Source organism: Gorilla gorilla, chromosome 4 (assembly GCF_029281585.2).
Source record: "Gorilla gorilla gorilla isolate KB3781 chromosome 4, NHGRI_mGorGor1-v2.1_pri, whole genome shotgun sequence".
NCBI lineage: Eukaryota > Metazoa > Chordata > Mammalia > Primates > Hominidae > Gorilla > Gorilla gorilla.
In genome coordinates this window covers 43,482,162-43,507,293 of record NC_073228.2, presented here as the reverse complement: position 1 = coordinate 43,507,293, position 25,132 = coordinate 43,482,162, and the positions used below count along the sequence as shown (strand labels likewise).

Genomic DNA, 25,132 nt, shown 5'->3' with positions numbered 1-25,132 from the left:
GGCGACTCCCTGGACGGGTTTCACCGGAGCGGGAGGCTGCCTCTCCCCTTCACCGCCCAGAAGGATACGAACAGCAACACGCATAATAGTAAAATAAGAGCAGGGGCTGCGCGCGAGCTGAGCCACCTCCCCTGCGCTCCCGGGTCTTTCCGTGGCTTCCCAGCCGCCTTCTCCTGGCAGCCACAGGTTGCTAGCGTGACCTCGCGCCTCCCAGCCACCCTCCGCCGTCCAGGCGTGCCCAGTCCGCTAGGAATCATCACCTTTTGTTGGCGGGGAGAAGGGACTCAGCGAGGGAGCGAAACCGAAGGCCCGAGCGGAGGCGAGTCCCCAGCCGGCCTACGCACCGGCGGCGGCGGCGCGGAGGAAAGAAAGGCCCAGAGGGGGCGCGGGCGAGGGTACTCACCGGGAGGCTCCCCAGCCCCGCCGGCCGCCGAGCCGCCCGCGGACGCGCTGGGCAACAGCTGAGCTCTCTCCTGTCCACTATTGTGTGTCCGGAAAACCGGACCGCGGCGGCGGACAGAGCCACGGGCTCCCTCAGAAGCCGGAACGTGACTTTTTTTTTGGTGTGTTTTTGTTTTGGAAGCGCAAGTTTTCGTGTTAATCTCATACTTTGGCAGTCTTTGTTAAACAGCTAGGCGCGTCACGAGGCTCTCAAACATTTTAATAATTTTTAGACGCCGTGACCTGCGGTTCACCCCTCTGCTGGCCTCCCCCACGAGCAGGCAGTTACTATAATATGCTCGCGCAGTTCGCTGGGTCATATTGAATTTTGCGTAGGTCATTACTTGGGAAAAAAATGACAGAGCAGAAATTTGATTCAGCTCATCCTCTCCAGCTCGACTTTTCGCCAGAGTCTTCTCTTCATCCAGCCCCCACCCGAAAAAAGTCTCATTCGGATAGGAGTCAGTCGGCCACGCCCCTGTTTTGATTTTCCATCATTCCCATATTTTGTCAGCTCTGGTTCCAGAGAGAGTGTGGGGTTTCATGTGGGATCCTTTTGAGGCCTGAGAATGAGGCTGGCACGGGGAAAACTGAAAGCATGGCTTTGGGCACCTGGGCCCCAGAGAGCAGGCCTGAGTAAGAGGCCCCTTCCCTGAACCTTACCCCTAAATGCCTGTATGGCCAGCGCCCGGATCCCCACCCTACTGCACACTCCATCTGCTTTATTTGCTCCCCCAAGTGTCAGAGATACCCTCATTTCTACAAAAGCTTTGGAAGCTCCAGGGCCTAGAAATGACCACTCCACCTCTTGGGGCCAAGATTTTGGTCCACACAACCCAGCAGGTTTGGGGAAGATAGAACCCTGAGAGAGGTGCTGGGCTGGGCTGGTCAAAGCCGGCGACATACCTTTCAGAGCTTTAACTGTCCTTTAAATACAAAACAATAGCTTCCCCCTCCCCCCGAAGAATCGTTCTCATCAATACAGTAACACTTTTGCCTACCCCCATCACCCACACAAGGGGGTTCAGGAGCAGATCAAGCAGGCATTTAAAATAGTGAGATTTTCTTGGGTTTGTCTCTCCAGGATTAGAATCTGGTGGATTGCCTACAACACGCTTCTCCCTTTCTCCAGCTTCCTAGGGTCCTGCAGAGGTGGGTCAGGTGACTCCCCTTCCTCCCAATTCAAGTCTACAGACTGAGACAGGGCTCCAGCCTAGTTGGTAGGGTGGTATCCTCCTAGTACGGAGAGGTCAAGAAAGAACTCCCCAAGGCACCCAGCTTGGTCCAGAATGGCAGAGGCCACTTCTTCCCCATCCTGGTCCTTCTAGCCCAGGACCTTGGGCTGCTCCAGTCTATACCTAAATTTGCTAACGTTCTGTCCTGGAACAGAAGGAGATGGATTCTTCAGTTCAGGCTTTGACATCTGTCTCTTCAGGACTCCAGGAATTCCTTCCTGGCCTGACACTGCAGAGAAACTCACCTAAGGACTAAGCAAAAATAGGGACCTTCACCCAATTGGTTTAGTCAAAACCCTGGGTTAAATCTATTTGAAATTTGATATTAAACCTTTGTCTCTTCTGGCCATGTTTCAAAAGGCATCTTTACAGAAACTCTCAGGTTATCTCCATCCTGGAAGGAAAAACGCCCACAGTGTACCTCCTATAGTAAATGCTTGGAAGAGCAGATAATGACATCTCATAATACAACAGTCATTTAAGGACCCAAAATAGGCCTATGCCCCAGTGTTATAATTACTGAGTCTCTCTAGGCATTTACTCATGAGCTAAGCTTAATGTATGGATTCAAAGTTCATTTCAGGTCGCCTGTTTCAACTCCCGTAAAAAAGATCTCCGTGAGGCCATTTGGTATTTTTCCTTTGCATTTCTCCTCCCTCATCCAAATAGGAAGAGAAGGAGTCAAGATGAACACACAAATGGAGGCTTGGGAGAGAGTGAGAGAATTAACAAGCTAATCTTTCAATAGGCAAGTTCTTAAACTGGAGCAATTTGGAGAGAGGAATGAGAGTTTGGAAAGGCTCCAGTGTTGGCCAATGCTCATGGACCCCACCTTCCTGACACAGCCTGGGGGTTAAGGGTTCTTGAAAATAGGCCTGCCTCTCCCAGGGGTGGAGGATTGAAAGAGCCAGTAGTTTGACCCCTTTAGGGCAAGCAGGGTGAGTTGATGTTGGTGAAAATCAAACCTTCACATTGGAAGTATTCTTTGGCCCTGCCAGAAGTCCTACAAAGACGTGGGGGTAATTTAATTGAATTTCTAAAATGTGTGTGGCTAGGAAGGTTTTAATTAAATTTAATACGGTGACTCAAAGATTATCTTTGGAAGAGAAAATTGCTCAGAGGGTTCACCACACCCTAAGCGCTGTCTTTTCTACAACTCACCACCACCACCACCACCAGTCTCGCCCTTTTTGGAGAAGGGATTTTTCCTTCCTCAGTTTCCCTTCCCCAGATATCTGCCTCTTCGCTGCCCATTTCTGCTCCCCCACTTCTGCAACCCACAAGTCTTCCTTACCTCCAGCATCCCTGGCTCCCTCGTCCGTCTTCACACACATACAGCCCCCTCCCCCACCGCCCCACCCCGCCTCCGCCGCTCCCACTCACGGATGGTGTAAACTTTTGACCCTCCAACTTTGCGACCCCTCCGGCAATAACACTGGCCTCACCACCCAGGGTCTCATTCTGCTACGCGCTGGCCGCAGAAACCCCAGGGCAAAACGCTTTCCTTACCCCTCCCCCCTTCGCCAATGTCCCCACTCCCCCAGAGCCTTAGACCTGGGCAAGAGGAGTCTTTTGACTATTAAATAACTCCTTGGAAAAAGACGCGGAACCCACCTCCCGCATTTTCAGCGGTCTCTTCTATTGGGATGCCTGGAAGGGCTTTTGACCACCCACCCTTCTTCATTTTTGACACCCGAGTGGGGCCGAGGTTGCCGGACGAGGAGACCTATGGCGAGCAGTAGAATGGGCTGACCTGGAGAAGGGCATTTCTGGGGTGAAGGGTGGAGAGAGCTTGGAGCAGTGGCTCCTCGGGAGCAGAAGGGGCCACTGTGTTCACAGGGCTAGAGGGAGAGTTCAGTGTCCCAACGATGCGGGGGGGCCCGGGGCCACCTTGCGCGGCCGCTCGCTGGCGCCTCAGAGGCCCCAACCTGGCTGTGAACTTGGTCTAAGGCGGACTCTACTGGCAGCTCCGGGATGTTACAGCCTCTGCCTCTGGTCCAGAGCAGCGGCGGTGTGGACAACCCGTGCGCTTTCGGTTTCCCTTCCGCCCAAATATCGCCTCCCAGACTCCCACCTCTCACTGGGAAGGATTTCCTTTCTCCCTCCTTGGGATCCCTTGGGATTCAGAAAACAGAAAAGAAAACGAATTAGAGAGATGCATGCACCTAAGGACAAGCCTGCAGGAGCCCCTAAATAGGGTATCCTCTATCATGCCTCCAAATCCCTCAAGAGGCGACGCCCCACACAGGCTGGCACTTTCCCTCCACTTCTCCCCTAGGTGTGCCTTTCCGTGCTGACTCCCCACCTTTCCAACTGGCCTGGGTCATCTTTTGGTAAGGCAAAATGGTCTGGGGCCTGCGAGGTACCTTTCCTCCCTAGATGCATTCAGCCCTACCCCACCGGGCTCCGAGGTCAGGGATCCAGGGATCGCTGCGACCAAAACCAGCCGCTGTGCTCCGAAGCCGCAAGGCTCAGCCCGGCTCCACTCGGGGAGAGGCAGTCCAGAGGGCGGCCTCGCAGACTGGGAACTGTTTCCGGGGAGGAGAAGCTAGAGGATACTGCAGAGAGTGCATTTTTCTCTCCAAGAGGAACTTTAGGGGGAGAAGAGACGAGAGAGGAGACGCCTAAATCACTGAGAAAAGGAATAAGAAGAGAGGGAAGAGAAACGTTAAAACTTGGGGACAAGGTGCTTTTGGGGATCCGACAGGTTCCCGAATTGCCCGAAGTCCAACACTCTCCAGGCTCCCAAATTTCCCCTCTTCCTCTTGCAGCCTGCAATCAGTAAATTCGCCAAAAGAAAGAACGAAAGATCCGCCTAAACCTGCCGGCGTGCCCCCACCCCCCGTCTACAGCGGCAGAGGTGGCTGCGGCGGTGTGGCCAGCGGCGCGTAATATATGCTGCAGCGGCTCGGAGCCCCACGTAGGCCGGCGCTGCTGCCCCCGTCTGCTGACCTCTGCATGATCCCGGACTCTATGAATTATTGATGAGATATGAGCGTTGATTTCCCCTTTCAGGATGCAAACTCCATTATATTGTTAAAATGGCGATTTAATCGTTGAGAATAGCTTTGGTGTGGGTTTTTTCCCCCAACTCATTTGCGCCTCCTTCCTTTTCATTTAACTCTCTTAATTAAATCCTTTAACAGATTTTAATCACTTTTTGGAGGGAGGGGTAGGAGAAAGGAGAAGGCCATAAGACCATCACTACCAACAACAACGGGACGCTAAAGCAAAATAAAACAAACCAAATTCGAAAACCGTCATAAGCCTCTACCTTTGAGAAGTTGAAAGGAAGGTGAGGGGGGAGGTTAACCCCTCTAGAAAGGATGCTCGCTAACCTCTGCTGGAGACAGAGCATTAGAGGGCTGGGGAAACCCACCAGAGACAAGGAAGAGTGGGGTGGGGCCTGCAGGAACGACCTGAGGGGTATTTAATCTCCCCCCCCCTCAACCATCACCACCATGAGACTTGTGTGTGGAGTTGACTGTAGAGACTAAGTCATTCTTGCCCTTGCTGAGAACTCCAGGGGCTTCAAGCCTGGGGAGGGCCACAGGATTCATGTGCAGAGGGCCCTCCAATCTCAACCTCAGAGTCCCTTAGGGAGAAATATCCATTCTGCTTAAGGGGCCCCCGTTTTTCCCTTCCCCTCCCCAAACAGCTCTGTTTCCAGGCGGTGTTAATTAATATGGATGTGTAACAGCACTGCAGCAATCAATAAGTCTCACTGTGGGCAGATCTCAGCCTCAAAATCCGATTACTCTGAAAAACTCCAAACATGGGGAGGGTTACCAGTATCCCCTCCCTTAAAAGAGGGGAGCTCATTCTTGCTAGCCCTGTCTTCCAAGATTGACCAGGTTGGTCCCCCAAGCTGAGAAGTCCATGCTGGGGAGACTAGCCCTGGGAAGGGACTGAGTTTGGGGGGGTTGTGCTGAGCTTCTGTCTTCTCCATTGCTCAGAATCCTTGGCCTGCAAATCCCAGGGATAAAGGAACCAGGCAAGGAAAGGAGCTGCCTCTTAGATCTTCCCATTCTGCTCACCAGCCCTCAGAGAATAACTTCTCACAGCCAGGGAAGGGTTAAGTGTCCCTGCCACAGTTATGGAGAGGAAGCCGATGAAATATGGGCACTTGGAACTCCAGGCCCAGCTGGCTTTCCTGTTTACACTTCTTTATACTTCCTCCCACCCATTGGCCTCAGAGAAACAAAACAAAACAAATAACCAAATAAAACAAAACAAAAAAAATCAAAATTGAATTGTCCACCGAGTGGTGGCCAGGCTGGCCTCAGAGGGAAAAGAGAAACTGCAGCCTTAATCTCCAGCTGTCACCTCCTGGGGCCTGCCCCAGGTTGAAGATTTGGCCAGAGGGTACCGGCTTGGCTTGTAGCTCAAGAGGTTGAAGCCTGGACTGGCAGGGAGAGAAAGCAGGTGGGAGAGGAGGGAGAGCAAAGCCCTGGAGAGAGTAGAGCAGCTCTCTTAGAGGGAGACAGCCTGGGAGGGCAGGAGGAGAGGACAGAGGTCTGGGGCAGAGGAGAGAGTTCTTGGCATCAGAAATCCCTTCACACCTCTCATTGCCTCCCGCAGCTTGTCCTGACTGGGGTTCAGACAGGACTGGGGTTCAGCTCAGGGAGCCTGAAGTGGAGAAGAGGAAAGCCCAGCCTAGGGCATCTTCTCCAGGACCTGCTTAGAGCTGGAGGAGACCCTTCAAGAGTTTGTTCACTGAGGTGGAAGTGGGCACTCCAAGTTGCTCTTTGCCATCCTGGAAAATCCGACCAGATATGCCTAGTAGATGTTAGAGCCTATAGAACTGACATGAGAGGGGGCAAAGAAACAATTTTTCAGGAGCAGGCCTTGCTATCTGGGGTTCTAGCTTCCAGAAGGGCTTTCAGAAAGGGAAGTATATTAGAGTGAGGCCAGGGGCACAATAGGAATGGGGTTCCCCTGGAGACCCAGGTCAGACTCTCCCTTGCAGAGCTCTTTGTCTGCATGTCTGTCAACTCTGTTGCCTTGTAGAGTGGAAGACTGTGGAAGCTGTGCCTCCAGCACTTCTTTATATTTTCAATGGTGCTGGGGATCCTTTGGGAGATGACCTGTGTCTCCTTTCTAAGGGATACAAATGCCCTCGTCATTCTTGGGATGATATGTCTTTAAACCAGGGTGACTCTGCTCTTAAAGCCTGTTAAGGATTTCTTGTAAGTCAGGCTTGGGCAGTGGATAGAGAGCTCAGGGAATAGAAAGTGGCTTCAGGAGAAAGAGGACAGGGGGAGAACTCCAATGTCCCTTAATGAGAAAAAGGGAGTCTTATGACCCCATCCTTGTCCCAAAGATCAGAAGCCCCTCGAGGTGCCACATGTCCAATCCCAGAAACTACCTATGGCAGTTGGTGAGCTGAATTAAGGGATGGCAGGCTGGTGAAAGTAGGAGTGACAGGGTAGTTAGCCCCATGGGTGTTAAATTGGAGGGGGGTCAATTTGGTGGGGAAAAAGCCTCTGACTTTTAGAAGGGTGACTTTTCCCTATAAAATAACAGAACCCCTGGGGATCAAATCCTGAAGTCTCTCTGGTTTATGGTTCTACAAAACAAAGGGGCCTTTGAGGGTGTGCCCGGAAAAGAAGAGGGAAAAAGAGAGGAAAAAAGAGCACCTTTCCTATTTTCTCTTCCAGCTCCTGAATCTATTTCCTCCCGACAGTTGAGGGATTTGTATTCTTGAGCTGATTTTATTTGTGGAGGGCTTGCCAGAGTTCTACTTAAACACCTAACACCTCTAAGCAAGAGAAGAAGCTCTTCCCTTCCCCCACTCCTGGTTCAGGAATTAGGTTTTGAATTGGGGGAATTGCCCTCTCTGTCTGCTCCCTAGTCTGACTTCAGGATCCTACTTCGAGCCAAGGAGAAAGATTAGCTTGAGACCAACAGGCTGAAGGTGGAGGCAAAAGCAGCGCTGTGCTCCCCATCCCAGAGAAGCCTGATGAAGCCAAAGATAACCGGAGGGACCTCTTTTTATGGGCTTCAAAGATCGGAAAGCCAGAGATCACCCCAGGGCAAGGTAGCCCACAGCAGCCGCCTACCTGGTGCTTTTTCTCAGCTCAGATGTATCCAGATAAAAGTGCCCAGCGGTGCACCCCCACACACCTCTGACAAATGAATGTCATAAAGTTTCTTTCCGGAGGATGGGGGGATAGTTGTCTGAAGATATCCAGCAGTGAAGTGGCCCCCACCAATGGCCCCTTCTTTCAGCAATACACACCCCTCCTTCCTGGTCCCTAAATTTCCACTGGCACTGAGGGAGCATGGATCCCCCACACAAACCCTTTTCCCCACGAAGTCAGACACTCCTGCTGGTAAAAATCAGGCACCCCCAACCGATGAGGCCTTAAGAAACTGAGAGCACTCATTTCAGGCACCCAGTCCCTTAGAACTGAGTGCATAAAACAGGCTAAATTTCCCCTACATCACCCCACAGCCCCAGGTGGAAACAAGTTTTCTTCCCGCAGTCCCAAGCCCCAGAATTGCAAGGGGTAAAAGCGAAAGCTGAAAGCGACTTACTGCGGGAATGCTGGCCTGGGCCGCCGCTGCCTTCTGGGCTGGTCCGGCTGCTCCAGGCTGAGAGAGTGCTCACCTACCTCTGCCCCCTTCCCCACCACAGCGAGCAGTTAAAGTGTCACTTAACATTCTGGGGAATGTGAAATATACTGCGCGGTGTCAACTCCCCAAAACCATAAAACTAACTTTATGGACCTCACGTGACTTTCTCGAGCCAGTGAGGGGTATCTGTCTGACTTCTCGGCGATTTTTACGATCTAACTTCGAGATAAAACCCCTATCCATTTGACATCTAAATGTCATAGCGACTTTTGGGATAGTTTGCTATCGACAAAGGGGGACAAAGTCAAGGGGTGAAGGGAAAGGAGGGCCAAGTAGAGCCTCCACGACCCTCGGCTTCCTCCTCACCAGCTCCCCCTCCCCCCAAGTCCAGTAAGAAGTTGGGCCAAGCTGGAAGGGATTGACCGGGTAAGTGTCCAGACTTGACTCTTGTGCTCAGGGTGGAGGTTGACTTGGATGGAGGTAGACTGGGCCCTAGCCCTGGGCCAGGCTGAAAGGGAACCAGGGGTCTTTCTGAAAGGACCCTAACTCCTAATCAAGAGGGAAGATCAGTTGGGCCCTTGGAGAGAAGGAGCCCTTGATAAGGGTAGGGAAGGCTGAGGGTGAGAGAAATCCTTTGAAACCCAGCTGAATTTTTTTTTTTTTTTTTTTTTTTTTTTTTTTTTTTTTGCTTTAGTTGGTGGCAGAGCTGAATTGGGACTTGGAGTAGGGGACAGGGGGCTGGGCAGGCCTCTACCACTCCCAAAAGGCCAGGAGCCTCCTGCTGAGGACTTAGGCCCAAATTACTTTCCCAGAAGAGTTTTCCAGAGGCTTCCTTGGCCAGCTAGTGGAAGAACAGGATGAAGTCTAGCTCAGCCTTTCCCCTGCCCCAGCCCCACATGGGGTTTCTGGGCCTTGGAGTCCCCCAGGCATGAAGGTCTGTTCCCTGGCCCAAGCACTGTTGACCAAGCCAGTGACTTACATGGCTGAGAAGAGCTGTTGGGGAGCAGCCTACTTTTTGTTCCCTGCACCCCAGATCTATTGAGAATGGTGCAGGGTGTGCCCGGGATGGGAGAGGCAGACCCCTCGGAGAAAAGACAAGTGGAAGGGCAATGGAGTGGGGGAAACATTTATTTGACTTCCAGGAAAGCTACAAACAAACACCAAAAGCGAATCACTGAGACAGGCCCCGCAAAGACAGATTTCACACGTAGCACAGCATCCACTCACTCACTACAAATGGTCTTGGAAGCAAGATGGGTAAGGGAGAGATGGGTCTGACCCAGACTATCCCCATATTTACAAGCTTTGGGCCCTCTAGCCAGACCCATGGAGTCACAGAGAAATACACAAGACATTTTGCACTGAGGATGATTTTTGTTTCCGTATACTCCCAGACCAGGCCTTGTGGGGCCTACCCAGGCAGCAGGAACTTAAATCTCACTATCTTCTTTCTCTCTTCTCAATACCATCCCTTTGGTCCTCCCTAGCCCCTTCCCACCCTAGGACCAAGCCCCTAGGAGACTTGGGCCTAGGGAGTGAGGAGGGAGGAGGAGGAGAATGAAAAGGGACACCAAATCCGAAGCCAGCTCAGCTTGACCCCACTGCGGCACTACCCCACCTCAACTGCTGCCCCTTACAGAAGTTTCCAGCTGAAACTCAAAATACAGCGATCATCTTTTTATAAATAAGTTAGAACACAGATGGGGAGGGGAGAGTTCACATTAAACATGCGAATTTCTTTTTTTTTTTTTTCCTGGGGGAAGGACTGCAACCACAGACACAAACATTCAGAAACACTGGCGGATTTGGGACAAGCAGAAGGGAGTTGGGAGCATGGAAGGAAAATAATAATAATAATTATTATTCTTAACAATAATAACAAGATAACCAGTCCAGGAGAGAGGGAGCCACAGGAAGACCTAAGACCAAACGAAATATCGTAACACAAGGCCGGGGCGAGGCAGGCTTGTGGGAACCGGTCCCCAGCGGGCGGCGGCAGAGCGGGGAGGATTGGAGGGGCCAGGGCTGGGGGTGGCACGGGCTCTTGGGCCGCTGGGCTCCTCTGGGCGGGCTCAGGGCTGGAAGGCGCTGCCAGCTGTAGCCAGGCTCATACTTTTCAATTTGTTGTCCTTCTTCCACTTCATGCGCCGGTTCTGGAACCAGATCTTGATCTGGCGCTCGGACAGGCAGAGTGCGTGGGCGATCTCGATGCGCCGTCGCCGGGTCAGGTAGCGGTTGAAGTGGAACTCCTTTTCCAGCTCCAGGGTCTGGTAGCGGGTATACGCGGTCCGGGCCCTTTTCCCGTCCGGCCCGGTCATATCTGGAGCAGATAGAGGAAAGCCGCAAGGCAACGTTATTCCGGTTAAGGGAGGGGGCACTGGGTGGGAGGGGGCACTGGGTGGGAGGGGGCGGGGGAGCAGGACCCAGGCGTCCCGGCACCCAGCTCACCACAGCTCCAATCCTCTCTACTCCAGATGCCCACATTCAAGCTCGATTTCTGCACCCCTTTCTACTGCATCCCCCACTTCTGCAGGCAGCCAGTGCGCCCGGCTTTGTCTCTTGCTCGCTCCTAGTGCCTCACCCTTGGCTGGGCTCAGGCGGCCGCTCGCCCCGGGAGAGAGGAGAGCGGTTGCACTTTTGCCCCGGAAAGCTCCTTTTACTGTTCACCCCTTCTTTGCTAGCGACAGTCTCAAAATTTCAGGGGTAAGCAGGACCCTTCCCCACATTATATGAACCCCATCCTTTATCCTAAAGCTGGTTCAGCTGCGCTAATAAAAACCTAAGCCGAAGCTGGAAACAAATTATTAAAAATACCCCCCTCTTAACAGAGAGACCCTTTTTGGCTCTGTCTACGAAGCTATGAGGCCCCTCTTGGATACTTCTCCCCCTTAGAAAAATGAATCTATATTTAGGGTAAAGCCAAGCTCTCCTTGTCCCCCCATCCCACCCCAAAACGCAGAGAAGGAAAGCCGAGAAGACAAAAAAGAGAGAGAGAATTACCATGGCTGATGTGAAGCTTCCTCATCCAGGGGAATATCTGCGGAGTCTGCCCCTCGGGCGCGGCTGTGGAGGTGGCCATGGGCTCTGGCTGCGCCCGAGCTAGGCTGGGGCTGCTTAGCTGGCTTGCCGCTTCCTCAGGCTCCGAGGACGCGCTGGCCTCGTCTATTTCGGTGAAATTGGCGCTGGAGCTGGCTGAGGTCGCCTGGTCGGAGGGGGACGAAGCAGAGGGCTTGGCGCCGTGGCTTTCGCCGTTGGTGCAGGGCAGGGACTCGGGCGAGGACAGGGAGCAGCTCGAAGCCGCTTGCCTGAAGCGGGGCTCCTGGGCGGGCGCGGGGAAGGCGCGCGAGCTCTCGCCCACCGCCCCAAAGTGGCTGGAGGAGGCCGAGGAGCGGTTGACGCTGAGGTCCATCCCATTGTAATTGTAGCCGTAAGAGCCGGTGTGCATGGCAGCGGGATCCCTGTAAGAGCCGCTCAGAGAGCTGCCACTGCCATAATTTAGCAACTGATAGTCCGGGCCATTTGGATAACGCCCCGAGAAGGAGTTTACAAAGTACGAGCTCATTTGGGTGATTTTGGAGGGCTTGATTTGTGGATCGTGGTCGTTATAACCCTGTGCTTCACGATTTATGATGTATTAATGAATTATAGCGATGCACTGTACTTCGTTTTGCTATGTATGCGGCCAAATATGGGGGGGGTTGGAAGGGGGGTGGGGGGGCGTTAGGGAATCACGTGCTTTTGTTGACCAGTCGTAAATTCTCGCTGATGACCTCAAGAGGTAATTCATGCTCTATGGTTACAAATAATGACGATCCGAGAATCGTTAGGGCCGATTCAATGCGAGCCTCCGAGAGAGGGGGAAAAAAGGAGAAGGGGGAGAAACAGAGAGAAGGTTGGCTTTGGCCTCTGAGCAGAGCGCGCCACCTCCCGGCGACCGACGGGAGCGCGGGCGGGAGACCGCCATGGCGGCGGCGGCTGCTGCCTCCCTGCTGGCTCCCTGCAGGCTCCCTGCAGTCGCCGGGAGAGAAAGAAACCCGGCCAAGGCTCAGCCACAGGGTTGAGCTTTTTAGAGCGGGGGTTGGGCTTTTTACCCACTTTCTTGTGGGTGGGGTTAGCCTCTCTATTTGGTTCTTTCTCCCTACATCATCATTGTCGTTTTAACTTTGGATGAGAAGATCAAAGATAGAGTTGCTTTTCCCTTTCTTGGGCTTTGCCAGTCTCCGAATTGGAGGCGGAAATGGGGGAAGGGTTGGGAGTTGTGTGTGAAAAACAATTATTGCAACGGGTTTTCCCCAGGAGCTTAGCCCGGCCTGCATCCTGGTGGAACTGCTGTTACCGGTCCACAGCGCCCAGGCCGAGCCGGCAGGGCTGGGCGGGAGGCTTGAAAAAGAAGGAGAAGCGTTCACTTCTCCTGGGCCACTTGGAAGTTCGAAATCCCCTTCCGGACCTCCTTGGTGGTCCTTAGCCCAGGCGTGGGGAGTGGCAGAGCAAGACAGGGACCCCAGAAACCGAGCACAGCTGGGGCTAAGCGGCCTAGTTGCCGAAAAGACTGCAGCGGCCACCGCGTCTGCTGCTTGGGTTTGAGTAGTAACATGTGTCTGAGAGTTTGTAAAGCGGGATCCCTTCCCCTCCTTCTCGGCTATTGCATTCGGAGGCCCCACTACAGGCCCCTCACTCGCAGCTGGGCAGTTTGAGAATTTGCCTGGTGGCAGCCGCCTTCCCGGAAAAGGGGTTCCAAGGACCCGCATGCTTTGCTGAGCACGCTGGGCGGCCAGAGACCGCCGCAGCTGGTCTCCTATTAGGAGGGGACTATTTTCTTTAAAAATAAGAAAGGAAGCGAGAGGGCGGAGGAATAAAGGAAAACAGTGCCCGCAGCTTGCCTTCTGGGTGCCGGTGCAAGCAGAGACAGAATGAGCCATTCTGGGTTGAAAGGATGACACTAAATGCCCCATCACCTGGCTTCCTGCCCTGGGGTCTCCAAGGAGCAAGGGAAAGTTGTGCCCTTCGGCCTGTGCCTGGCTGGTGGCTTTACATTCCCCTACTTGAGGCTGATCTCCTACTTGAGGTGGGAAGGGGCACCTGGAGCCTTCAGCTGCAGGGTGAGAGATACCCAGTGGCCCCATTTTTTAGTCTCCAGAGCCACAGGCCAGGAGCGGAGGGCCAAGGCTGCGAAAAAACCTGGCCATGTGGACGGGCCAAAGACCAGGGGTCGCTGCGAAGGTGAGGACAGAAAAGCGCTGCAGAGGCCCCCAGACTATGGCTCCGTCTCCGCCAGAGAGCTTTAGGGGCCTCAGTGGCTCCCTTAGTGCTGTGTATACACGAGGAAAGGCTAGAGAATGAGAGGGACACAGCCCCTCTCCATCCCCCAAGTCTGCACGGGGAGAAGCGGCTGTGAGCCTCAGCACCAGGGAAACGCAGCGCTGGGTCCTGGGCAGGACTGATCGCTCCAGCCTTTATCTCAGCTGTAACTTCCCAGTCGAACAGGGCTCGCTTCGGCGGGCCAGGGCTCTCGCCTTTGCTGAAGAATTCTGGCTCAGGAAAGATGGAGAGGCTGGGGGTTGAGGAGAGGGAAAAAAATGGCAGGGGAGGATTGGAGGTGACCGAGCGTCGAGTTTTCACATCTTTATTGTTGTTGTTGTTATTATTATTATTATTATTATTATCATCATCATCATCATCGAAGTATTTCACGTCCAGAGCTAAGACAAGACTACAAACACAACACATAGAAAATTAATAAAATAGAACTTTGTTTTCTTCTGAGGCTCTTCTTCTTACTTCTAGGTAGTATGTGCTCCTTCCAGTGGCTTTGGGGAGGGGGTGGGAGAGACGACAGGTCTGGGATCAGGGAGTCTTCAAGGCCCCCGCTGAGGGGACAGCGAATCTACCATTGAACCGTGCACGGGGGACATGGACGAAATGAGACGCGACAGGGACAAGAGCATTTTGCTCTGCTTCCAGGAAACATCAAGTGAGTCCGATCCTCAGTTCTCACCAGGAAGCCTGATCAGGCTGAGGCGAGTTCCTCGGGAAGGAAGGGCGCGCGGGGTGCTGGGTGGGCTCGAGTAGTGAGGCCTCAGAGCACCCGCCGGGAGCTGTGCGGGCGGGGGCGTCCAGGAGAGCGCTGGGCCCCGCCTGTCTGAGAGCAGGTCTCCTGGCTCCCCCACCCGAGAGCCTTCCTTCCCGGGTCTCTCTGACGCCCTCGGCTCCCCACAGGCCTTTCCCCTCGCGTCCTCCCTCCCTTTCCAGCACCTTCACTCGGCCTGTTTTTCTTCCTCCTCCTCGGCACTGAGCTGAGACGCGCTGAGCAGTTTGCTCTCCTTTTTCCACTTCATGCGTCGGTTCTGGAACCATATCTTGATCTGCCTCTCCGTCAGGCACAGGGCGTGCGCGATCTCGATGCGCCGCCGCCGCGTCAGGTAGCGATTGTAGTGAAACTCCTTCTCCAGCTCCAGCGTCTGGTAACGCGTGTATGTCTGGCGGCCTCGCCGGCCGCTGGGCCCAAAGGAGGAACCTGTTACGCAGAGTGGAGATGCTGAGGCCTGCGGTCACCGGGCCCAGGGCCCCCTCCCCTAGTCGACCCTCGAACACAGACTCCAGCCAGTACCGGGATGCCCTCTATTCTGCCGGTTCCCTTCCCCCGTTTCGCACTCCTCCAGCGCCCCCTCCAGATTCCCTCCTAGTCTCCTAGGCCTGTGCCGTCTGTCTAGACTCTAGATGGGGGAGGGGAGGAGCAGTTTGAACTCCCACCTGAGCCTGGGGGGAGGGGCTGGTCAGGTGTGTCTCTTCCTAGTTGCATCTTGTCTTTCCCTCCCTTTCCATTCATCTTGTTCCCACCCCCCGTCATCCCCCCAACCCAATGATAAATCCAGGCCGTTAATCCTTAATGACGTAGATCGATCCATAGTCCACATTAACGGCTCCTCACTTTCGAGTCCGGCTAATGGACATCAGTTGGGACTTAAGGCCAACAAATAATCCAACCTGACACCCCGCGCCTGTTTCTCCCTCTCTCGCTCCGCCTGCTCCCTCTCTCTTCCTTCCCCTTATTCCTCCTCCCTCCTCTGACTACCACCCCTTTCCTGGTGCCTCATCTTGCCTCAGCTCCCCACCCTCAGGGAAACACAGTCCCAGACAGACTCAACTCTTCCTCTTCAGCGTCACCCCCTACCCCCTTGCATGACGCACTCCGTTTGTAATGGAGCCCTCTTTGGTTGGGGAACCCTACCAGGGCTGGGAGAGGGGGGTTGGGGGCTCAAAGTAAAGCCAAGCCAGTGACTGCAGGCCCCTGCTCCCTTCCCTGTCCTGGAACCCTGGCTCTGGCCAGGCGCCCCAGGAGAGCACACTTGCTCCCCATGGCTGCCAGTGCGGCTGGGACTTTGCAAACTTTGTAACTCCTGCCTAATAGGGAACACAGCGAGAGACCCCCGGCCGGCGCCCAATCTTCTTCTATCTCCTAACTGAGATGCCCACCCAGCACCCTGTGGGAGATTGGGGCAGGGGGCGCTCACTAGTTCTGTGTCCCGGGGTGGGCACCCAGGGGAGCCGGGGCGACGGCGACGGGAAGTCTCACTCACTGTTGCACGAATTCATCCGCTGCATCCACGGGTAGACCGGAGTGGAGCACTTCTGCTCTTCTGTCTCGCCGAACACGCTCTTGTCCTGCGCGCAGTCCGACTTCCGCGGCTCGGGGTGGAACGGGGGCTGCTCTTCGGCGCCGGAGAGTGCGCAGGCCGACTCTTTCTCGCGGTAGAAGGCCGGTGCCGGCCCGTAGTCGCAGGGCGCCGCTCGGCCGTAGCCACCGCCCGCCGGCGGGTAATAGGAGGAAGTGGCAAAGCCCTTGTCCTGGCCCGGCCCTGGCCCGTAGGGCGCGGGGTAATGTCTCAGCGGGTCCGCATAGCCCGACGAATAGAGCGGTAGCTGGCCCAGGAAGGACTCCTGCCCGCTGGCCAGAGTGACGGGGAAGGTGGAGTTCACGAAATAGGAACTCATTGGGAGGGGAGGCGCGCGCGGCCGCTGCTGCTCCGCCGGGTTTATGATTTGTTGTGTTTTATAGTCCGAGCGCCGCGCCTATTAGTAGTATATCCGAGATTGGGTTTTAGCTGAGGGGGGATGGCGAGGTGCCAGTGAGGGCCAGAAGGAAATACAACCATCTGATCCAACACTGACCAATGGCAGAGGCAGGAATTGTCAAATAGCACCCAGGAGGAGCGCAGCCCGCACGAGGGACCCGCGCACAAACCTATCAACCTTTTTTTTCCTCCTCCTTCGCCTTTCTCCTCTCTCTCCCCAACAACACAACGCGTCCTGTTCCACCTACGTAGGATCTGTGAAACAGGCTCTGTGCCTTTGAGGGAGGAGGGAACGTTTAGATTGAGACCACCCCACTCCCGGGTGATTAAATAAATATATCTCTCCCCCACCCCACGCAGGATTGGAAAAAGTTAATTGTGTTTTCAGAAAAGTTAACCCCTGCGTTGCTTCGACCCCTTCTCTCCAGGGAGGGGTGGGTAAATGTCTCCGAATCGCCTTGAGAGAGAACTAAAGAAGGTTTGTTTCTAGGGTTTTGTGTCGGTAGAAGGTGAGAAGAGTTCTCCGCTAAGATAAGCAAAGAAGAAACACCCTCCTCCCCAGGTTTGGAACATCGTTTTTCCTGTTTATCAGATCTGCGCTCTCTCCTCCAAGCCTCGCTTATTGTTCCTGCTTCTCCACAACCCTTCTGGTCTGAGGGGGCAGGCCAGATCCCACTGCCTAGAAGACCCAGAAGAGGAGGAGCTGGCAGGAGAGACTGAGCCCAAGCTTCCCCTTCTGACTCTGTGGCTAGACTAGGAGCTTCTTGGAAGGCGGCGACGAGGGTGGCTGCCCAAAACATTCTGCCTGGCTCTAGTATGCAGCTGCTCACCCTTGGCAGGGGAAGGGGCACTGGGGAAAGGGACTAGCCCTCTCCTCACTTGGTGATATGGAGTGAAGGAGTGAGGGGTATCCCTCAGCCTAGGTGGCTTTATTTGTCTGATCCCTATCCTGCCTGCAACCCTCACTCCAGTACCCTCTGCAATCCCAAAAGACTTAAGAATAGCCTGGGCTATAGGATTTTCAGGAATCAGGGATGTCCCAGTAAATCTGGGCACAAGGAAGAAATCATTCTTCTTCCAGTTGTGGGCTTCAAACCCTCCTGATAGTTGAGGCAGTCAGAGACCACTGGGAAGAAATGCATCCTCACTCCTCTTCTAAGTCTCTGTAGGAGCTGCCAGTTCTTTTTAAAATTAATTCTTTCCCAAGACTTGGTTTTTGCTTTAGTTTGATAGGGAGAGAAGGTCGTTTGCGTTCTCTTGGGGACTCAGCAGGCTGCTTCCAGCCATCACCAGCATCCCCTCTCCCTTCTGTCTGTATCTCAGCATCGCTACAATTCCCTCCCACACCCCGTGTTTGTATCATCAGCTTTGCTGCCTTACAAATTTGGGTGTGTCAGAGAATGTATGTCTCTGGCTCTTTCATCCAAGGAAAATGAGCATTGAGCCCAGGCTGGGAGACAGGGCCACAGTGCATTTCCAACATTCTAATATACATACACAGGCCAAGTAGTGAAGGGTGACAACCTTCACACCTGGGGACAAGAAGGGGCCAGGGCATGGAACAAAGTCAGATGTCAGGCCAGGCTGACCCTCCTCTGCCTTGTCCTTCCTTTGGGCTCCTTTTTCTGGCCAAGTTCTGCCCACTGAAGATGGTACAAGACACTAGGGAAGGTGGCAGGGGACTGAGCTTGGATCACCAAGGGTGGGAACTTATTTGGTTGCAACATGGTCTCCAAGGCTCTCTAAACTCAAGGCAACTTCTTGGCTGTACCTTAATGGCAAAATAGCCATCCCTAGATGGCCTCCAATTACTTCCTAACCTGACTCTGTGGGAGTGTTTGATAAGCATTTAAGAAAACAAATTTAAACCCCCTGATAATGAAGAAGGATAAATATTCCATATCTAGGTATGGCTGGGCTTGCTTCTAGAGAGGACTAGGGGCCATTTGAACAGGGGGAGAAAAGTGGGAGAGAGTACCTGCATGCACCTCCCTCCCTACTGCTGAGGCTGAGCCCTGGGCCTCAGCCTTCCCTGCCTCCTCCCTGCCCACAATGTCTCCATCCTAGCACTAAATAGTGTGGTTTTCTCAGTGAAGTCTGAACAAAATAAGATCTGGTGAGGAAGGGAGCATTTCCCTGTGTCAGAAGCAGGGAAATAATTGCCTTATCTTTAGAGTCACAGCCCCCAAATTAACCTCACCTCTGCAGGTTGCTTGTCTGGAGATGGAGCCACTACGGGCAGGGCCTGGGCGCCTGGAGTCGGGCATGAAAGAAAATAGCGCCTCATCGCTCTTATCTAAGCCCAGAGGTATTTATGAGCGTTTATTCGTCTGATCCTTTTGTTTGGGAAAAAGAGCAGGCGGGCAGGGCAGGCCAGAGACCGACTCCTTTCTGGAGCCAGATCCCTACGAATCTGTCTGTGGTTCGGTCCACCGCCCTCTGTCTGTCTCCTTGGGGGAATATGTAAATACACAGCGGGCTCAGCCATCCGCCAGTCTGGGGTGTCTCTCCCTGCCTCAATAAGGAAGTGTGTGTTCAGAGAGATGGATAGAAGTGTGTACCAATTCTTGAGTACATAACAGATGGATTGTACAGATACCCCACAGGCAGGATTTATAATTGTAATTTTCTATGCTGTGAGTCTGCAGTCCTGTGGGCAAGCTAACACATTCCAGCTCCCAGGAAAATGTTTCCTAAGTTGTGTTCAGTTCGGGAGTAAAATTCTTGATAGGTAACCTCAGGAGGGATATTTGCGTGTGTGTGTGTGTGTGTGTGTGTGTGGTGTGGTGTGGTGTGGTGTGTGTGGGAGGGTGCTGAGACATTGTCCAGGCTTCCAATTTCCTCTAAGCTATAAAGCCCTCTCCCTCAGCTCTTTGAGGTGATGAGCACCTTCCCCCACCACCCCCAACTTTGGCTGGGGTGGGGTGGGATGAAAATATTTCAACTCAATTCTCGTCCTGGACTCTGTTTCTCTGGGTTTGGGGAACATAAATAAATGTTCCCAGGGGTACTGAGTGATCACTCCCATAGGTTGAGGGAGGCTGTTTAGATGAGACAGTTTGCCCTAAAATCGGCCCCTCCACATCAAAGTACAAAGACTTCATTTTCATTATGCAAAGGAGCGGTATCCTGTTTGATCTTTAGGGGAGTGAGTAGTAGTGCTGAACCCACTCTCCCGGTTTCCTACCCGCAGGTCCAGGGGACAACCTAAGGGCCCTGAAGTGTTTCAATACCATGTACCAGCTTGACTTCTCTACATGTCCTTTGGATTGCCCAAAAGCAAAATCTCAGAGGGGCCAAGGACCTTCTAGGGCTGGCTCCCTCAGGGCCTCCTATAGAACAGCTCCTTGAGTCGGGCCTTATAGCCACCAGAAAGTCACCTCGCTGCAGGAAAGCTATAAAGAGCTGCTCCAGAGGCACCGAAAGCGGGTGAGGGCTGCAGCCACAGTGTTTGTCCCCAGCACCACCAGGCCCCTTAACCTCGTCAGCTCCTCTAGCCCTCGGCCAGACTCTGGCAACACCTTGGTTTGCCTGGCACCGCAGGCAATTTCCTGGAACCCCACCCCCACCCAGGAACGGGGACCACAGCACCTTTAAAGGAACTGCCAGAGCTTCCTCCTACGGCTTGAAAGCCCAAGCTAATCAGTAACCCGTGAGACAGGGGCCAATATTCAAACGCTGCAGCAGAGGCGCATAGCCTAGCCCTGGCCACCCCCTCTTGGGAAGGAGGTCGAGTTAAGCCGGTGTGGAGGGTCCAACAGGAACGGAAATTACGACGGTGTGGTTCCTTAAGGATTTGGCCGCAGTCCCACTACCAAATTTTTCCCAAATCATATTTAGGTCGACTTCGCTTGAAAAGATCGAGAACGGAGGAGGGGATCGGCACTCACTTGCAGAATTCAACAGTTTCCAGAAAATTCGGTTCAATTCCTTCACCACGGACCCACCAACGAAGGAGCTGGCAAAACCCACTAGCCAACCAGGAGAACACAGACCCGGTTTGTCTTTTGACAACCGAGTGGAACTGACGGGGCCGGCGCCTGCCCTGCGGGTCCCCTCCCTTGGCAGAGAAGAAAACCAAATAAACCTTGAACAGCCTTGGCTTCGGATGTCTCAAGCGGCCTCATCCTCTCCCGCGCCTTGGTGGGGTGGGGGTGGGGATGGCGGTGGGGGTGTCGGCTCTGATCCCTCCACCCTTTGATTCAGGGCCCCTGCCCGCTGGAAGCAGAATTAGACCTTTTTAAATATGCCCTAGAGGAAGCCGCTTCCCTTGCCAGCCGCCAGGTTTGGGGCTAGGATGGGCGGGGACGGGGGCAGTGGGAAATTGGGGATGATGGGTGGAGGAGAGACTTCTATTCTCTAACTCACACCGGGGAACCAAGATCTAGCTGAGAGCGTCGGTGTGGGCCCGAAATCCCCCGAATCCCGTGGACCCTGCGAGGCCGGGGCTCCAGGCGTCGGGCACCTCTGGACAGTGTCGCGGGGCTTGCGGCGCCGAAGCCGCGTGTCTCCGAACGGACGGTAGATGGCAGCAGACCGCATAATTTGGGTCACAGCGAACTGTCTAAGGGAGGATTTATAACCCTCCAAGACTACAGGAGAAAAAGACCTTCAGTATGGGTGGGTTTGGGAAATTTTTCCCTTGAGAATAGTCCCCGAGTGCCGTGGGTGCTGGCGGAGAACTCTAGCTACGAAGCCCAGCGGTGCCTCCAGGCGCCCAGGCCGGGCCTGAACCTAGGGCATCTACCTGGGGCCACAGAGCCGCCTCTTCCGCGCCACAAGTGGCAGCGTCGTCCCTCTCCTAGCTTAGGACTGAGATAATAAATATATCCCCACTTCCAAAACGCCCCAGACCCTGTAACTCCGGGGCAACCAGAGGCCCGAGGCTGAATGTCCTGCATCTGGTCTTAAGAAAGAGAAAAGCAATCACATGTTCGTGCAAACCAGACTAAAAATGACAATTTCTCCTGCCCTCCACAGCCAACATCACTTATCTCTTGGCTGGAAGCTTCCCCAGAAGATCCCTTACCCCATTTTTAAGTCCTTGCCTCAAGGCTGGCACCTACTTCCACCCCACGAGCTACTTTAGGAATCTCTGTCACCTGCCCAATGTTCTCCGCCCTCCCCACCCCCTAGAAGGCCTGTCTGAGGGATAAAATTGGACACCCGAGGGATGGGACTGTCTGAGCTCAGAGCCAGTTAGCTTTTCAGTTTAGACGCCGCTAGGTCCCATAATTGGATTTTCTTTTTATTTTCTTCTTTCATTTCTTTCTCTTTTATTTTTATTTACAAGCCTAAAACAAAAAGGCACTTAACAGCTTCTTCACAATCACCATGTCTGGACCCAGGAAAGTTTGAAATGTTATCATATCAGACACACACATGGCAATTTTTTCCTCCACCGAAATCCACACATCCTATACCAATACAACGCAAGTAATAGAATCGATATCACGCAGAAACCAACAGCTGTAACCTACCGCATTAAAACCACAAAACTATCTCCCTGTAGAGCGAGGCTCCCTCCTGCGGGAGTGGCGAGATACTTGGGCATTCTCGGGCAGGCTTCCTGGTGAGGGGGGAGTCTCCCTCGTTTTTGGTGTTTCCACCCACAGCCTTTTAATTTCAAAAATGTCTCCGAAGGGAGATAGTAAACATTTCTCTGTAAATTGTCTTTTCTGTGTTTCTCTAGCCGTTTCCTCTCCCTCGCCGGCCTCGGCGGAGATTCCAGGCCCTATAGAGACCAGGACGTCCCTTAGCGCCACCGCCTCACATGCCAGTGCTGCCGGGAACCCAGCGATATCCGCACCAGGCAAGAGAACTGTGCTGGGGCAATAGCCAGAGGCCGAGACAAGGGAGGGATGGCAGGAGGGGGAGGGGCAAGCCCGCGGAGGCCAGAACCACTGGCTTCTTCGGGTGCCACTGAAGTCCAGATACCCCCCATCCTCTCTTTCGCACCCCCCTTGCTTGAGTCTCTCCTCCACGCTTAAAAAGGCGACTTAGAGCTGGTCTCCTGGCCCTCTTTTGATTCCTCTTCCCGCTTTCCCTGCCTTGGCTCCCCCTCCAGGAAGCAGCCACCCATATCTCCACCACTGAATTTCCTGGGAAGCTTCTCCCTGCAGCGCCCAGAGGTGGGGTTCAGCCCCGTCTTGGAGCGGGTGAGGAGGGAGAAAAACCCAAGCCCCACCCCCACCCTACAAAAGCGATGCAAAAGAACAAGAAGAAAATTGTAGAATCTCCCTTACCTTTGCAGACCTTGGGATTTTTTTCCCCCTCCGGATTTAAAGGAATGGGTAGGGAGGAAGGAAGGAGTATTCAGTTTCTTCTTCAGCTTCCAGATAATATTGTCCCAACGTGAGAGCCGTTGCTTCCCCTTCTCTGACTTGGGAGAGAGGGTGTTTCATTTTTATGACATTTGCATAGAAAATGGAGTAAGTTCTGGCTTTGAAAAATAGTATCGGGCTGCAGTCCTGGGCAGATTGTCCATTTACCCTCCATGGTGACTAAAATCCCAGATCAGTGAGCAAATTAACTTAGGAATCAAAATTATTTTTGGTTCTCTCTTTGTGTAATTCCCACCCCTCCTTCTCTCCCTCTCCCTCTCGCGCTCTCTCTCTCTTTTCTCCTCACCCCCCTCTCTCGTCCTCTCTCTCTTTTGCTCTATCGAGCTGATACTGAAGTACAAAAATATCAGGAGGCTGGAGCCCTGAAGGACGACAGTGCTCCGACCTAGGTGTGGTGTCCAAAAGAATGCTGCATTATAACCACCAGGGAAATGATAAAAAGTTCATGTTCACGATCGCCCGGCCACATGACCAGCGCCGGCCAATCGCTGGATTCAACCACTCATAAACTTCTATCACAAAGTTGTAAATTTTCATAAAACAACAAGGAATTTATTGCATTTCTTCATGGCTGCTCCACCAGCAACCCTTTTCTCAGTCGCCATCTTCTTTTCTTCTCCTTCTCTCTTTTTGGGGAAACCCCAATCTGAGAAGGGGTGAGATTTGGGGGGGCAGGAAATCAGTGTGCAAAAGCCATAAGGGTACAGCTGGGAAGGGGGTTCTTTTCCGAACCTCCCCACTCTCCACAGGAGCTCTGCTCCCTCTTCTAGTAAAGGTCTACCCCAAATCCTCTGCATAGGGACTGTTCTGAGACAATTTTGGGGTGAGGCAGGAGCAGGAAACGGTGTCTAGAGTTGCCACCTGCATAAGGGCAAAATGAAAGCTTCAGTGTCCCCTCTCCCCCTCTGAACTGGCCCCCTCATTCCTAGCCCTGTAGACAGCAGGACCCCCACCTGTGAGGCTTGCAGCATTGCAGGCGTGGGGGCCTTAGATTCCCCAGGGCTTAGTTTTTGCCCCAGAAGGAAAAGTGGCCTGGATGGGGGCCAAGGCAGATAGTCTGACAACCTGATTCTCGCCTCCGGAACCCAGAAACTGGGGGAGGGTAAAGCCGGATCCTGGCTTCTCCCGCCCAAATGCAGGCAAGCCCAGGTTTCCTATGACAGCTCCATGCGCTCTCCAGGGCGTTACGGGGTCATTAATGGGGGAAACTGCAGGTTTAAAAGCATTTTACATACAAATTCAAATTCAACAGATTATCCTAAAACCAACCCTCTTCCCTCTTTCTGTCCAAAGTCTGTTTAAATTTAAACAATCCAGGGTTTATAATCGAATAAATGCTAAAAATCAATTCAGCGGGTCTAGCCGCATAGACACCATCCTCCAAGTTTTGGTCCTGCAATCAGCGGATGTTTGGAAGCAAAAAATAAAATAAAAATTCAGCCCGGGTTTCTCAGGTCCCCTGAAATAACCCCGTATTTCAAGTTGACCTACCAACGCCCAAATTCTGGAAACGAAATAACCTCCCCCAACATTTTCCCCCCTCTCTCTCTGTGCAGCGGAGGAGGTTCCAGGCTGCCGGCGGCGGCGCGGAGAGTGGGAAGAGAGGCGCGGAGGAAGCCCCGGGCGTGGCGTGGTCAGGCTCCGAGAGCGGCCGGGATGCGGCCACACCGGCCTGGTAAACTCGCACCTCTTAGGATCTTGCTCCCGGACTCATTCCCTTCCCCACCCCCAATTTTAAAGTTTTATTTGGGTCGTCTGTATCAATTTAGAACGAGATAAATTAAGACAAAGAAAGTAAAATAAATCGAAATAAAATATAGGAATAGCTCTTGGCGAAAATGTTTGCCGTGCGAGCAGGAAGCCGTGAGCGCCCTAGCTGGAGGCTGCTCTGCGCCGACTGAGAGGCCTCTACTCCCAGGCCTGGCCTCTACGCAACGCCACCCAAGAAGCCAGAGTGAATTTGGGTGTTCATTTTCCCTTTCCTTCCGCTCTTCCTTCATGTGGGGCCTAGCAGCTTGGATTTCAGCTCCGTCTTTGTGCCTGGGCTGCAGCCCAGATCCAGATCCCGCAGCTTGGTTTCCAGGCCTGAATGAGGACGCGGGTTTGTGAAACTGTGAGGTTTTTGTTTTGTTGTTTTGTGAGCTTGTGTGACTAAGCATGTGGGCTTCTGAGTGCGTTTACTTGGGGGCAAATGTGAATCTGTGTTTATAAGCCAATGTGTGAAAGTACGTTGGTATCAATGTGTCTGTGAGTGTGAATGTGTGTTTACTTGTGAGCGTGTGTGAACATGAATGCCTATGTTCTGGGCGTGAAGCTGGTATTATGTGAATGCCTGTATGTTTGTTAACTTATGGGTATGAGTGTCTTTTTGTGACTGTGACAGTGTGTATGTTTGATGTCAGCCTGTAAACACATGTGACTGTGTGCATCATGTATGTCAATGGGTGTAAAAGGGTGTAAA

At 53.3% G+C, this 25,132-nt stretch overlaps 3 protein-coding genes and 1 long non-coding RNA gene across 9 annotated transcripts in view; 1 reads left to right on the top strand and 3 right to left on the bottom strand.

The window, feature by feature from the left end:
- Window positions 1-8,370, bottom strand: part of HOXB3 (homeobox B3) — a 41,380-nt gene extending 33,010 nt beyond the window's left edge. For 2 of the 4 annotated variants that reach the window (XM_063706289.1, XM_063706290.1), the window contains exon 1: window positions 404-3,032. In XM_063706289.1, coding sequence (XP_063562359.1) covers window positions 404-607 — 204 coding nt within the window. In that variant the 5' untranslated portion in view covers window positions 608-3,032. Of the gene's footprint in view, window positions 1-260; window positions 358-403; window positions 3,033-8,216 lie in introns of those variants that run through there. The other 2 variants (XM_063706291.1, XM_063706292.1) reach the window with 2 other exon arrangements.
- Window positions 8,371-8,385: 15 nt separating this feature from the next.
- Window positions 8,386-20,434, top strand: LOC109027005 (uncharacterized). 3 transcript variants are annotated; one of them, XR_010133788.1, is made up of 4 exons: window positions 8,386-8,681; window positions 16,818-16,889; window positions 18,536-18,635; window positions 20,168-20,434. It is a non-coding gene; the product is annotated as an uncharacterized lncRNA (long non-coding RNA). The 3 variants fall into 3 exon arrangements; XR_010133789.1 differs by lacking the exon at window positions 8,386-8,681 and adding an exon at window positions 10,382-10,483; XR_004070338.2 differs by lacking the exon at window positions 16,818-16,889 and having other exon boundaries at window positions 8,387-8,681.
- On the bottom strand, window positions 9,366-11,939 carry HOXB5 (homeobox B5). Its single transcript, XM_004041395.5, has 2 exons — window positions 11,256-11,939; window positions 9,366-10,575 (listed from the first exon to the last, which is right to left on the bottom strand). Exons 1-2 carry the CDS (start codon window positions 11,815-11,817, stop codon window positions 10,328-10,330), a joined length of 810 nt encoding a protein of 269 aa, XP_004041443.2. The 5' UTR covers window positions 11,818-11,939; the 3' UTR covers window positions 9,366-10,327.
- HOXB6 (homeobox B6) lies at window positions 13,846-16,586 on the bottom strand. The gene is made up of 2 exons (XM_019027966.3): window positions 15,833-16,586; window positions 13,846-14,769 (listed from the first exon to the last, which is right to left on the bottom strand). Exons 1-2 carry the CDS (start codon window positions 16,245-16,247, stop codon window positions 14,510-14,512), a joined length of 675 nt encoding a protein of 224 aa, XP_018883511.1. The 5' UTR covers window positions 16,248-16,586; the 3' UTR covers window positions 13,846-14,509.
- Window positions 20,435-25,132: the final 4,698 nt, after the last annotated feature.